At 37.1% G+C, this 13,008-nt stretch overlaps 1 protein-coding gene across 2 annotated transcripts in view; it reads left to right on the top strand.

The window, feature by feature from the left end:
• Nucleotides 1–13,008, top strand: part of Rftn2 (raftlin family member 2) — a 62,704-nt gene that overhangs the window by 27,411 nt on the left and 22,285 nt on the right. For both annotated transcript variants that reach the window (XM_046447628.2, XM_046447627.2), the window contains 2 exons: nucleotides 6,398–6,519; nucleotides 8,300–8,403. In XM_046447628.2, coding sequence (XP_046303584.1) covers nucleotides 6,398–6,519; nucleotides 8,300–8,403 — 226 coding nt within the window. The remainder of the gene's footprint in view (nucleotides 1–6,397; nucleotides 6,520–8,299; nucleotides 8,404–13,008) is intronic.

Here is a 13,008-nt window from a genome sequence, read left to right as displayed (position 1 = left end):
AGCAATTTGCAAGGCCCTGAGCATTTTAGTGAAACCTTGTCTTGAAATAAAAAGGGCTGAGGAGGTAGCTCAGTGATTAAGCACCCCCAAATTCAATCCCTGGTACAAAAAAAAAAAAAAAGTTCTATGGCTTATAGTACAGATTTTATTGTTAGGAAATAAATTCCACTCTTCCACTCATTACATAGCTGTGAAGTTTCAACTTAAACGCTTAACCATCCTTGAGAACAAACTGACACCCACTGTAGAATTGTAATGTAATCTTTGCCATTGGTTTGCAACTGTCAAATAGACAAATCACTGTGGGACTGACTAGTGGAATTTTCCAAGCACAGTGTAGTATGACAGCCCAGTCATGAGGTTTATGATGGCATTAAACTGCTAGTAGTCAACATTTATTACATTATCCCAATTTTGGATACTACTACCATATGTAGTCAGTGTATACATACCTATTTTGTGTACAAAAGTAATCTTTGGTTCAGAAAGTGACCCTGTTCTTACTTCGGTTCCTCTTTGTCTTCTATCTTTCTTTAATCTTTCTCAGTTATAAAGGAATACATAATTATTCATGTCTGTCATAAAAACAAACAACAAAAGCTTCTCAACAATGATTTTCTAGAGAAACTTTAAAATGATTAAGAGAGAAAAATTAGTGTTAAAAGAAAAATTTAAATTAAAAGAAATTATTGTTAAAAGGGAGAAAAAAGATAGTAAGGAGACTGAGAAAATGCATAAGGAATCATGAGGGTTATGAAAAGCAGTATGACTTAGGACCCTGTCTCAAAGACATTGGTGGAAAGAGTGAAAAGGTAAATGAGATCAATACAACTTAGTATTGTTAAACCAGCCCAGTAATAACTCAGTAAAATGCAATTGAAGACTTTGGATGAATACTAAAAACTATCAGGAGATCTTTTGAACTAGCACTGAGATTAAGGATGAAGCCCATTGCAGCACCTAGAATTATCACTCCTGGCATAGTGCTCAAAAAATATTTTAGTGGGCTGGGGATGTGGCTCAAGTGGTAGAGTGCTCGCCTGGCATGCGCAGGGCACTGGGTTCGATCCTCAGCACCACATAAAAATAAAATAAAGATGTTGTGTCCACCGAAAACTAAAAATGAATATTTAAAAAAATATACTTTAGTGATTTTGGTTATCTGTCTGTTCTTCCACTTGGTCTTATATGGAAATAGCAAGTTTTAATGGGAAGAAAATGGACTTTAAAATCAGAAAGACCAGGACTTAAATCCTATGTCTTTTACTTATTTCCTGTGTGGGAAGTAGGTTGAATTCACAAAGCTTCAGTTTCCTAAAAGGAGTATAATAATAATCTTTATTGATGTGAATGTTAATAAGATACAATGTAGATAAAGTAACTCCCGTGGTACCTAGACTTCAGTGAGAGTTCACTTTCTAAACTCTTTTTTTTTTCTTTTTTCCTGCCACTTGTTATATATGGTTTAATTCTTGTAGTAGAGATCATCTTTGTGGAGGTTAATTTTATGCTTTATAATATCTGTATCTATCCCTCTCTCTCTCCTCCTCTCCCTCTCTCCCACCACCACCACAAAGAGTCTAAGAGCTATTTCAAATTTTGGTTTGTGACTAACTGCCTAAGGAAAACCGAAAATACTCTTCACAGTCTCCCTCAGGCACCCCTGCCATGGGCCTTGCCTGATGAAAATAAAATTAGCCACAGCAGTTGCCAACCAGAGACTCTGTGGGGCTTTTGTTCTAAAAGTCTCAGAACTATTTAGAAAGCCCCCAGGGAGACTCTCCCCCCTCAGCAGCTCTGGAATGCCTCATTAGACATTTTACATTGCACACTATGCCAAGCCCCTACCAAGCCACCTCAGTCTGTGGGGTCTGGCCACTGGGTGTGTCATTCAGGACTTCCCTAAGAGTATGCAGGGAAGCTGCAGAGGGGAAATTGTGACCAATGTCTGTGTCGCTGTGAGAAGCAAGACAGAGGAAGCAGGGCTGAATTGGTTGCTTTGTTCTGGGATGTTTGATGCCTGACATCTAAAGCACATAGGAGACAATGTTATTTTGTTCTATCTTGTTTTTGTCCTCTTCCCAAATACTGTCAGAAATCAGCTCACCATGAGAAATGAAAGTACAAATCCAGACATTGCTCAGAAATTTAAATATATTACCTCACAAATCACACTGAATAAAATAGCTTTCCCTGGATATAGAAAGAGAGGGGGGAAAACTCTTTTTAAAAAGTTTTCGACTTTAGCAGGATTATGATGTAAAAGCTGTAAGAGCTGTGAAACTCCTGTGTGATGTCCTTTTATACTTACTATGAACAGCCTTTTCTTTTTTAAAAAACCCCTGGGACACAGAAAGACACACACACACACACACACACCCCTGAAGTTCCTACTCTTCCCTAGCCTACCATATGCCCCCATCATTTCAGAGCATAGTCTTTCTCCACCTTAGTGTGCTACCTCTTAGGGATACATTTTGATTTTTTTGTGAACTCTTTTCAGACTTCTCTTGATGTTCATTTCAAAGTCTCACACTGAGGAGCGAGATGAAGTAATAACATTGAAACGTATATTTCCTTATTTTACATGTATGTTTATGACAGGCCCTGTGCTAGGCACTGGGTTTACAATAATGAGTAAAATGGATGTCTGTGCTACACTCAGAAACTAGCATGCGGCATCAGACACTGGTTATGAAGGTATCAAAAATATATTTACCTAATTTAAAAATTAAGAAACAGGACTGTGGCAAGAGTACCAGACAAGAACCTACTTGAAGGGGTAGTCAGGAGGTCCAAGAAGGTAGTAATTACCCTGAGATTAGGGTACTAGAAAGGAGCAGGCCTGTGAGAACCAGGAGGGGAGCATTCTAGGCAGCAGAAACACCTCCAAATGCACAAAGACCAGAGGGCAGGAAAGAGGAATCGGGGGAAGACCTATGTCGCTAGAGCAGGATAGGTAAGAGAAAAAATGGCTCTAGACAAAGTGGAAGAGGCAAGCAGCAGCCAGTCTATGCAGTCTTGTACTGTCAAAAAAGCAATAACAAGAGCTAATGTGTAAGATGTACTTAGTATACACCTGCTTTGTTCCAAATACTGAACATTGACCAACTCTTTTAATCCCCACAGCAACCCTGTGAGATAAGGTTGATTATTCCTCTTTTACATGTGAGGAAATGGAGGCACACAGGTATTAAATAATGAGCACATTTTTACACAACTAGAAAGTAGTAGGGCCACGTAGGTGGAGTGTGTGCTCTTAACCATCAAGCCAGGATGTTTATTTCAATTCATTTGTTGAGTATTTGAAGAGGGAGTCATGATATGATTTGCATTTTTAAAGACAATTATTCAATCTCATTTCAGGAACTGGATCACCAAGGGCAAGAGTGGAAGTGGTAAGGTTGTTTAGAGGATATTAAAAATCTTTAGAGAGATGATGGTAGAGATGGAGAGAAGTAGATAAGCTGAGATTTGTTTTGGAAACAAAATGGACATACTGGAACTGCAGAATGACAGCATATGTGCCTGCTCTCCACTTCAAAGATGGTCCTGGGCCCATCCCCTGGACAATTTAATAACACAAATGACACATGGACCAAAAATACTAAATGAAATATTATCTTTTCTTACATTTAGAGGAATGTCAATGTCATACCTAGCTAAAATGAGTATATAATATCGCACATCTAACAAACCATTCCTTGGTAATCCTCCAAGCTTGAATATTTCTAACCAAGGTATTCTCAGGATATGCATCCTTGTTCCAGGGGGTATTCACGTTCACAAATTTGCAAGATAAATCTCTTTATAGAGTGTCAATATTACTTTAAGATGGGGGTAGAATGGAAGAGATTTTCTTTTTTAGATAAGATGAATATATTTGAACAGAGTGTGAAGCTTTGTTTTTTGGTTTTGGATGTTTTGGTTTGGTTTGTTTTTTTTGTTTTGTTTTGTTTTAGGTACTAAGGATTGAACACCAGGGTGCTTTAGTACTCTGCTACATCCACAGAACTTTTTTTTTTTTTTTGAGACAGGATGTTTTGCCCAGACTGTCCTCAAATTTGTGATCCTCTTGCCCCCCAGCCTCATGAATGCAAAGTCTGAGTGCACTTTTAAGACATAACATTAGACTTTAAAAGGGATCATTTCAACTGTGCTTGGAGATCATCCTTCAAGGATACAATATCACTTTCATTTGCTAGTGGTAGTATTTGGCTAAAAATCTTTTTATTGTTGTTGAGAAACAATGAGTCAGGCCAGTGCTTTGTAATTTTTTCATATCACATGCACGGAAAATGGTACTACTGTAAGGCACATGGGTATGAGTGGATGAAGCTGCTCTGGGCAGGAGGGGGCGCCCTGTATTTTGGCATACCTGTCACCTTGGTCTCAGACACTAGTGGGCCAAGGCACATTGGTTAGAAAGTTTGCTTTGGATTGTGTAATGTTAACAGGTGATTCCCCTGAGGAGACAGTTATTAGGTAATTGTTCAGAATTATCATCTCTCCGTGTCAGATCGAAGATTTAACACTGAACAATCAAAAGGTGAAGTCCTTATAGGTCCTTCCCTGCCACCGTCCCTAGCTGCCATTTCTGGGAGAATGTCTTAAGAAATCTTCAGAACTCACTCCTGTGGAAGTGTCAGACTTCAGTAGCTCTGAAGCCTGGTATAGATCCTAAGAGAGCTAGTTAAGGGCACTGGGGACCTTTAAAACAAGAAAGGACCTTTATTTTTAACTGACATGCAACATACACATAGTAAAGTGCATTGATCTTATGTGTACAGTGGAATAGACACAAAATATAGAACATTCCTGGCATCTCAGAGGGTCTTCCCATGACCCTTCCTTCTCAGTCCTTCTCCTCCCAGCTCAGAAATACACATCATTCTGGTTTATCATCATCATCAATTGTGCCTGTTCTTGATCCTCACACAGTTGAATACTCTCTACAGAGTATATTCTTTTGAAACTAGCTTCTTTTATTCACCATAGTATCTCTGAAATTCATCCACGTAGTTGCATAACACTGAGTCTCTTTTGTAAATTTCCATTTAGTATTATGTTGTATTTCATTCTTTCTTTAAAACCTAAAAAGTACAGAAATACTATGTATCACAATATTGAGAGTCACAACACCTGTAATTTTCATATTACATAATCCCAACGGAAATAAAAGGTAGATTGTAATTATCCACATAATTATTGCAGTAAAAATTATTTTTAAAACTCATACCCCCGTTCCAAAAAAGGACTTAGGGCATATAGCACTTTAAAAATTGTCTGGATTTGATTCTGCTAGTTACTTTGTTGTAATGGTAGATAAGTAAATTTAAAGGAGGTGGTACATATACTGTAAGTAGAGAACCAATTCCAACTAGTAAATTAACTGTTACTCTTTTCGGGCACAAATCTGAAAAATATAAATTCTTTGTGATATTCTACCCTAAATATGAGTGATGTTAAAAAAAAAAGTAAGAATGTCTTACTTATCTAAAAGTTCAATAGCCTGTTAATGAAAATTAATACAGAAAATCATACTGAAATTACTTTTGCCCATATTATCTTTAAGCTTAAAATGTCATTTGAAAATATTGAAGTCCTTTATTATTTAGAGAACTGTCAACCAGGGAAACTTCGTTATGACATTGTGCTGCATAAAAACCATGTTTAACCCTCACATGACCATGGGAAAAGTGTCTTCTATTGCAAAACAAGAGACAAAAGAAAGTCTACAAAGTTAGTTTGGTTTAGGCCAGCTGATTATTGTCAGCTATTCAAGAAAAAGTCAGAGAGGCCCTCCCCTAAAACTTCCTTCCCAGCAGGAATTCTTTTGACAATGACTTCTGTTTAGGGTCTTCCTGTCACTGTTTATTTTGGGGGCTTTGGGGTGTTCTTTTTTTAATGCATCACTGAGGTAAAGAATTGTTCTGTGTTTGTATTTCTTAAAGAATTTGCCTTGCACTGATTTTAATATCATACCTTCAATTTCAAGAATTAATGTTTATATTGTTTGTCATAGGGTATAACATAACATGTAGAGCAGAAACCAAAATTTGATTTCAAGCTAAAAATCATTTCCAGATGATTTTTAGGTTTATTTTCTACTCGCTTCTCATTGTATCACATTATTTAATCCTATTTCTGTTACCATAGTTTTAATGTGGATACTTTGATTTTAATTCAGTGAAGTACAAAATTGTCTTTGCCTTTAGGAGGAAAAGAAAATCTTCAAAAAGAATGTTTGATTCAGTCAAAATATGTTTTTAAGTGATATGTTTTTAACTGAAATGTTTTTCTCCCAGCTTCCTATAAGTATTACTTAAGGACTTAGACAATCTTTAGAATTTTTTAATATTTATAACTCTTCTTAATTGTATGCTTTTCCTGACAGGGGACCATTTGCCTAAATCTTTGGAAGGATTTTTTATCTATGAAGAAGAAGGCTCTGGCGTTCCAGGTTCTAACAGGAAAGGAAATGATGCCATTGTAGTAGAACAATGGACTGTCATTGAGGTGAGTTGCAGTCTCTAACATTTTACTCTTACCTTTATATTTATTTCACATGTTGGAGACCTTCATTGCTGAAACATGTAGAATCCTTAAACACAGATTTGACCATAGTTTGGAATTTCATCACAAATGCATAAAAAAATGTCTTTCATACCCTTTACCCAATGTTGAAAGTAATGTTTTCTTCAATGCTAATTTTTGTAAGATAGCAAAATAAAATCTTTACATAAATAGCAGGAGGTTCCAAAAACTTGGAATTCTCACCCTAAACACAGTCTCCTGGCACTGAGATTCTCTTTACACAATGCCATGACAACCGGTTGAAAGCAAAAAAAAAAAAAAGAAAATTCAGTCACTCAACTAAGCATTTTCTCTGCAAGCAACCAATGTGACTGACTTTTCTTAACTTTATGAATTGACTTTTGAAAGCAAAAATATCCGAAAGGTGTTCTCTTTCTTACCAGGCCAAATATGTACACACAGCATTGTCCTTCGTAATCAGAGATGACATTGCTGCTGATGTTATGCACTCTGAATTCAGATGTCACCGAATGGACTGCCCTTGAGGTGGACAGACTGAATTCAGGTATACTCTGTTATGTGTATATGGCCCTCGCTGATGGGCTCCTACAGTGACACTTGTGCCTTCCTAGCCTTACAAAGGTTAGAGAGACATAGCCCATTTTCAAAGTGACTAGAAATCCCACTGGGCGTGGGGGAGGTTTGAGGGGAAGAAGTGAAGTTTTCAGTTTTAAAAAACAAATTCCAAATGAATAAAAAGCAGCAAAAAAAAAAAAAAAATACAGCCAAGTTCCTCCCTCCCTCACTACTCAGTCCTCACTCCAAACTTTCATCCTCATTCCCCTAAATATGCTTCATAAAGTACTTGCATCCAAATCCCCTAGAATTTTTTTTTATGTTTACTATCTTATTTTAATTTCTTAAATTTGTCCTAATTAGTCATACATGACAGTAGAATTCATTTTCACACATTGTATACAAATGGAGCACAACTTCTCATTCTTCTGGCTGTACATGGTACAAGAGTCACATGGGTCATGTAATCCTACATGTGTACAGGGTAATAATGTCTGTCTCAATCCACCCACCTTGACACCTCCTCCCCTCCCCTCACTCCCCTTTTGCCAAATCCAAAGTTCCTTCATTCTTCCTTCATGCCCCAATATGGATCATTATCAGCTTATCAGAGAAAACATTTGGCCTTTGGTTTTTTGGATTTGGCTTATTTCACTTAGAATGATATTCCACAGCTCCATTCATTTACCTGTAAATGCCATAATTTCATTCTTCTTTAAGGCTAAGTTATATTCCATTGTGTATATAAAAATTTTTTTAAATGTAGATTATCAGTCCCCATGCTCTATCAAAACCAAAGGAAGGTCCAAACTCCCACTCTCCACTCCCAGCATTTTTTTTAATATTTATTTTTTAGTTTTCAGTGGACACAACATCTTTATTTTATTTTTATGTGGTGCTGAGGATCGAACCCAGCGCCCCGTGCATACCAAGCAAGCACGCTACCGCTTGAGCCACATCCCCAGCCCCATTCCCAGCATTTTTAACTTGGTTCAATAGTTTGAAGACAGCAGTAGCAGAAAATGAACCCAGTAATCTGGCAGCCCCATGAAATTGTACATAATAGAGAATGAACTTCCTTTGTCATAATACCCACCAACCTTGTCAGATTTACTTGTGTAACTGTAATTTACTTATGTAACTGTCTTTGCCATTAGATTGTGAACTCTTATGCTTATTTATGCAGGGCTGTGAAATCAAAACAGATTATGGCCCTCTGCTACACACTCTGGCTGAATTTGGATGGCTCCTGACAAGCGTGTTGCCTACACCCATATTGAGACATGACAGGTAATGCAAAAGTATCCTTTTCTGCTCTCATTTAATTCTAAAATAAGTTTACAATTTGTTTAACAAATGCCTGCCTAAAACCTACAAAAATCAGCCAGGCACATGCCTAAAAACCCAGCAGCTCTGGAGGCTGCAACAGGAGGATCGCAAGTTCAAAGCCAGCTTCAGCAAGCAACTGACGTGCTAAGCAACTCAGTGAGATCCTATCTCTAAATAAAATATAAAATAGGGCTGACCATGTGGCTCAGTGTTCAAGTGCCCCTGAGTTCAATCCCCAGTACAAAAAAAAAAAAAAAACTCTACAAAAATCTTTTCAGCAAATTGCTAATCTGATATTATGGACCTTGGAGATTAACAAATTAAATCCCTTCATGTTACAGATGAACAGATTTCAGCACTACATGTGCAAAATGCTCTCATCCCCAGCTCACAACCAGATTTAGGGCTGCAGTAGGGCCTAGAACAGGCGAGGGTAGAGAAGTATTTCTGCCTTCATCCTCCCCTCCACCAAAGTTGGTTAGTTTTCCCCTAAAGCATGGACTGACTTACTTGCTGTTTCCACTAAAATACCTACATTAAAACCAAAATGTGAAAACTTCACAGTTTTCCTTTTTCTTTTCTCCTTTTACTAACTTTGCTGGGAGGGAAAAATTGAACCACTGAACTTTAATTTTAATTTGTTTTTGAGAGACACCAATTAAATCTTCTGTATAAAATGGATTGCTAGCTGTTCAACCCAAAGATGTTCCCTCTGACGTCTTTGGCATCCAGAAAATGACTGATTGCCAAGACTGCTGTGACTGGGCTGGTAATTACTTACACAAGATAGCACAGTACCACTTAACCAAAGGGGCCTTCCCCATTTGCAGAGTTAAGCATGGTTCCACACATTCTGAGTGATAGTCAGGTGTGACTACGGGAAGCAGCTTCTCCTCGTTCTGTATCTCACTTATCCTTTTCACCTTCTCTGGTTTTCCCAGTGTAGCAACTTGGCCCTGCCACTACCTAGCATTCCCACAATCTGTAAAAACATTTGATTGACATATCTTTATTTAAAAACTCCACACCTTCAGAAGGAAGAGGGGTTAGGTAGGGATAGGATTTAAGAAGGATACAAAGTGAAGACACTGAAGTGTAAGAACAACAGCAGCAAAGAAAAAGAGAGAGAGAGAGAGAAGTGAAGGGATTAATCAGTTTTTCTTCTAGGCTATCTATTGTAACTATTCTCGAATTGAGTGACAACCCCCTGAAACATTATTTCCCAACTTTTTATATCTGTGACATACCTATCAAATCACAATACAACACTAATTCTTAAGATTTGGGCTTCAGGCCAGGCATGGAAGTATATGACTATAATCCTAGCAACTCCCAAGAGGAGGATTGCAAGTTTGAGGCCAGCCTAAGCAACTCAGCAAGACTCTGTTTCAAAATTTTAAAACAATTTTTTAAAAAAGGTTGGGGATGTAGTTCAGTAGTTAAACTCCCCTGGGAAGCAAGAAGCTGCACTTGATTTGACCCCCTTGTGCCAAAATAGTTAAGGTCACAATCTGTACCAAGTTCTTGAGAGACCCACGGCATTGAGATGGCAGTATATTGTTTCTAGATCAGAGGGAGGGAGGGAGGCTCCAGAACCTTACCACCATTTAAGTTTCCCCTGTACCCTAGATCCTCTAAGCCATTAAGGAGTCACAAAAGTGGATTTTCTATGCCTTCCCTGTGAAAGCTTATCTTCACTAGAATGGCAAAGGAGCTAGTTTCTTATTTAGTCTATGATTTTGAAACTGGGTAAAAAAGTTATGAAGTACTCAAACAATGGAAGAGTATGAAACTGAGAAAAAATAATGAATAGATCCATATATGCATTGTCATAGAATTCTTTCTATGATAACCACTGAGAATTTTTTGGTCTTTTAAGGACAACTTTTAGGATGATTTCAGAGCACAATCCCAATTTTTACAATTTATGTATTTTTAATATATCTAAGCAAAACTTTGAAAGGCTATATAGCAAATTCTAGTGAATGATTAGCTGTCAGGAAAAGGAATTGAGGATTTCTTTGTCTTTAAACTTTTTTTAATTTGGTTTTTATAATAAATATGTGTTTTTAAAATCAGAGTTAAAAAGCAAAAAGTCTATGAACTAACAAAAAGATGTGGAAGCTATACATGGTGTCTGGCTCTGAAGGTGCTTGTGAGAGGGTTAAGTTTACATTTAGTACAGGACATAGCCAAGAGCTTTCATTCTGGATGGAGAAGGTCAAACTTACATATTATATAATATAATCCAGTAACTAATCAAGGGCTAGATGAGAAACATTAGTCTATAGGTTCTATAGGAGTGTTAAAAAGAAGAGGATTATGGGCTGTCAAAGTGAAACAGGATCTTCAAATACTAAGGGGATTCAGGGGAGCATCACCATTTAGCAGATTCTTGCTTAGGAATCTGCCCTGGTGCTGGAGAGAGGGAAGTAGAAAACTGTACTTGAACACCAATTGTCCTTATGCCAGAAGGCACACCACAACACACAGTTTCTACTCTTCCTTTGCAGGCCAGGGAACTTTGTGCATTGAACGTTTATTTTGTTCCTTTACATTTTGTGATTTGGGTCTTTCACGTGACTTCAACAAAGACAACATAAGATGAAGGTTAAGATTCACTGTTGTTATCTGGTAATGAGGATTGTTGGTGAAAACTGCTTATCCTCCGCTTTTTTATTCTTGTTCAAATGCTGTTCTTAGCTCCCTCAGTACACAGAAAGAAAGTAATCACTGAAAGTCCTGTCATCTTTAAATATAAAGAAAAATTACACATAGTTGATCTTGATCAAGTATGATAGAGCCTAAAGTTTTTTAGCTCTGAAACTAGAATGGTTAAGAGCCCAGACTTTGAAGCCAAGAAGATCTTGTTTAATTGTAGCTTTACTTTTTAAAAAAATATTTTTTTTAGTTGTCAATGGACCTTTATTTATTGATTGATTGATTGATTGATTTGTGGTGCTGAGAATCGAACCCAGTGCCTCACACATGCTAGGCAAGCACTCTACCACTGAGCCACAACCCCAGCCACAGTAGCTTTACTTTTTACTAGTTGTATGACTTTGAGTGAGGTACCTAACCTCTTTTTATTTTTTAATTTTTTATTTGTTATTTTTATCTATATATGACAGTAGAGTGTATTTTAATATATTATACATACATGGAATATAATTTCCCATTTTTGTGGTTGTACATAAAATGGCATTATACTGGTTATATATTCATATATGAACACAGGAAAGTAATGTTAGATTCATTCTACTGTCTTTTCTATTCCAACCCTCCCTCCCTTCCCTACATTCCCCTTTGTCTAATCCGAAGTACCTCTATTCTTCCCTACCAACCTCGCTTATTGTATCTTAGCATCCAAATATCAGAGAGAATATTCAGCCTTTGGTTTTTTGGATTGGTTCATTTTACTTAGCACAATAGACTCCAGTTCCGTCCATTTGACACCTAACCTCTTTAAGGCTTAGTTTCCTTACTGGAAAATTGTATAAGAATGTCACCTCTAGTGAATTAACATTTGATTAAGGATTTCTTTGTCTTTAAACTTTTTTTAATTTGGTTTTTATAATAAATATGCAGAGTACCTACACAGGGCCTGAGCATCTTAGGCTAATAAATTAGAGCTATTATTTTGGAGCCTACACCTTTAACAGAACCAAAATCCCTAATAAGTTGAAACCAACTGTTCAATCATGAGAACTTGTCTTGTCCTAAACAAGGATGTTTCAGAAAATTCAAATACTAGTTTGCCATATACAAAATCAGCATTGTGGGTTATAAGTCAATAAAAGCAACAGAAATAAATGCAACATCATAAAGATATACACCTAACATCCAAAAAACAAATGTCATGATCTTTTTTTGCCCCACATGTCTGATAATATAGCTTAGAACCACTTCTGGTGAAACCTTCCTTCCTTAAATGTGTTTGTCCAGTGTGTAACAATAGTGTCTTCAGCATTTCAACTCTCTCCTACTCTTTCTAATCACCTAAGCTATACTTGAATGGCATTTCCCCTAATTTCCCTCTTTACTAAAACATATCCTATTATCACATTACATAAAAATATTTTCCCCCTGTCTCTAGGTTAAGATTCATTTTCTTAAGCAGTATCACATCACCAAGGTTTAAAGCTGCATTACCATGGGAACATATTGTAATCTGATCTCTCTGCATTACCTAGGGTTATTGTTGTCAACTCTGAAAATGTGCCATATCCCTTTTTAACCATCATCACTGTAATTATACCAATGGGCGGATCCTTTTTCTAAGAAACAAAGGTGAAAATTGACATTAAAGTCTTTGAGACAAATTTAGTGGAAGACCAAATTAGCTGAGCTAGAAGCTCATGATACTGACTTTTTAAAAATCACAGGAATAGCTGGGTGTAATAGCACACACCTATAGTTCCAGCAACTTGGGAAGCTGAGGCAGGAGGATCACAAGTTGAAGGCCAGTTTCAGCAAATTAACGAGCACCTGTGTCAAAATAAAAAGGACTGGAGATGTAGCTCAGTGGTAGAGCACCCTTGGGTTCAATCCCCAGTCCAAAAAAGA

This window comes from Marmota monax, unplaced genomic scaffold (assembly GCF_021218885.2).
Source record: "Marmota monax isolate L192 unplaced genomic scaffold, Marmota_monax_Labrador192_F-V1.1 WCK01_AAM20220418_F8-fsc00007, whole genome shotgun sequence".
In the NCBI taxonomy this organism is placed as follows: Eukaryota; Metazoa; Chordata; class Mammalia; order Rodentia; family Sciuridae; genus Marmota; species Marmota monax.
Note: the sequence above shows the minus strand (reverse complement) of the source record. Positions and strands in the feature narration are given on the sequence as shown.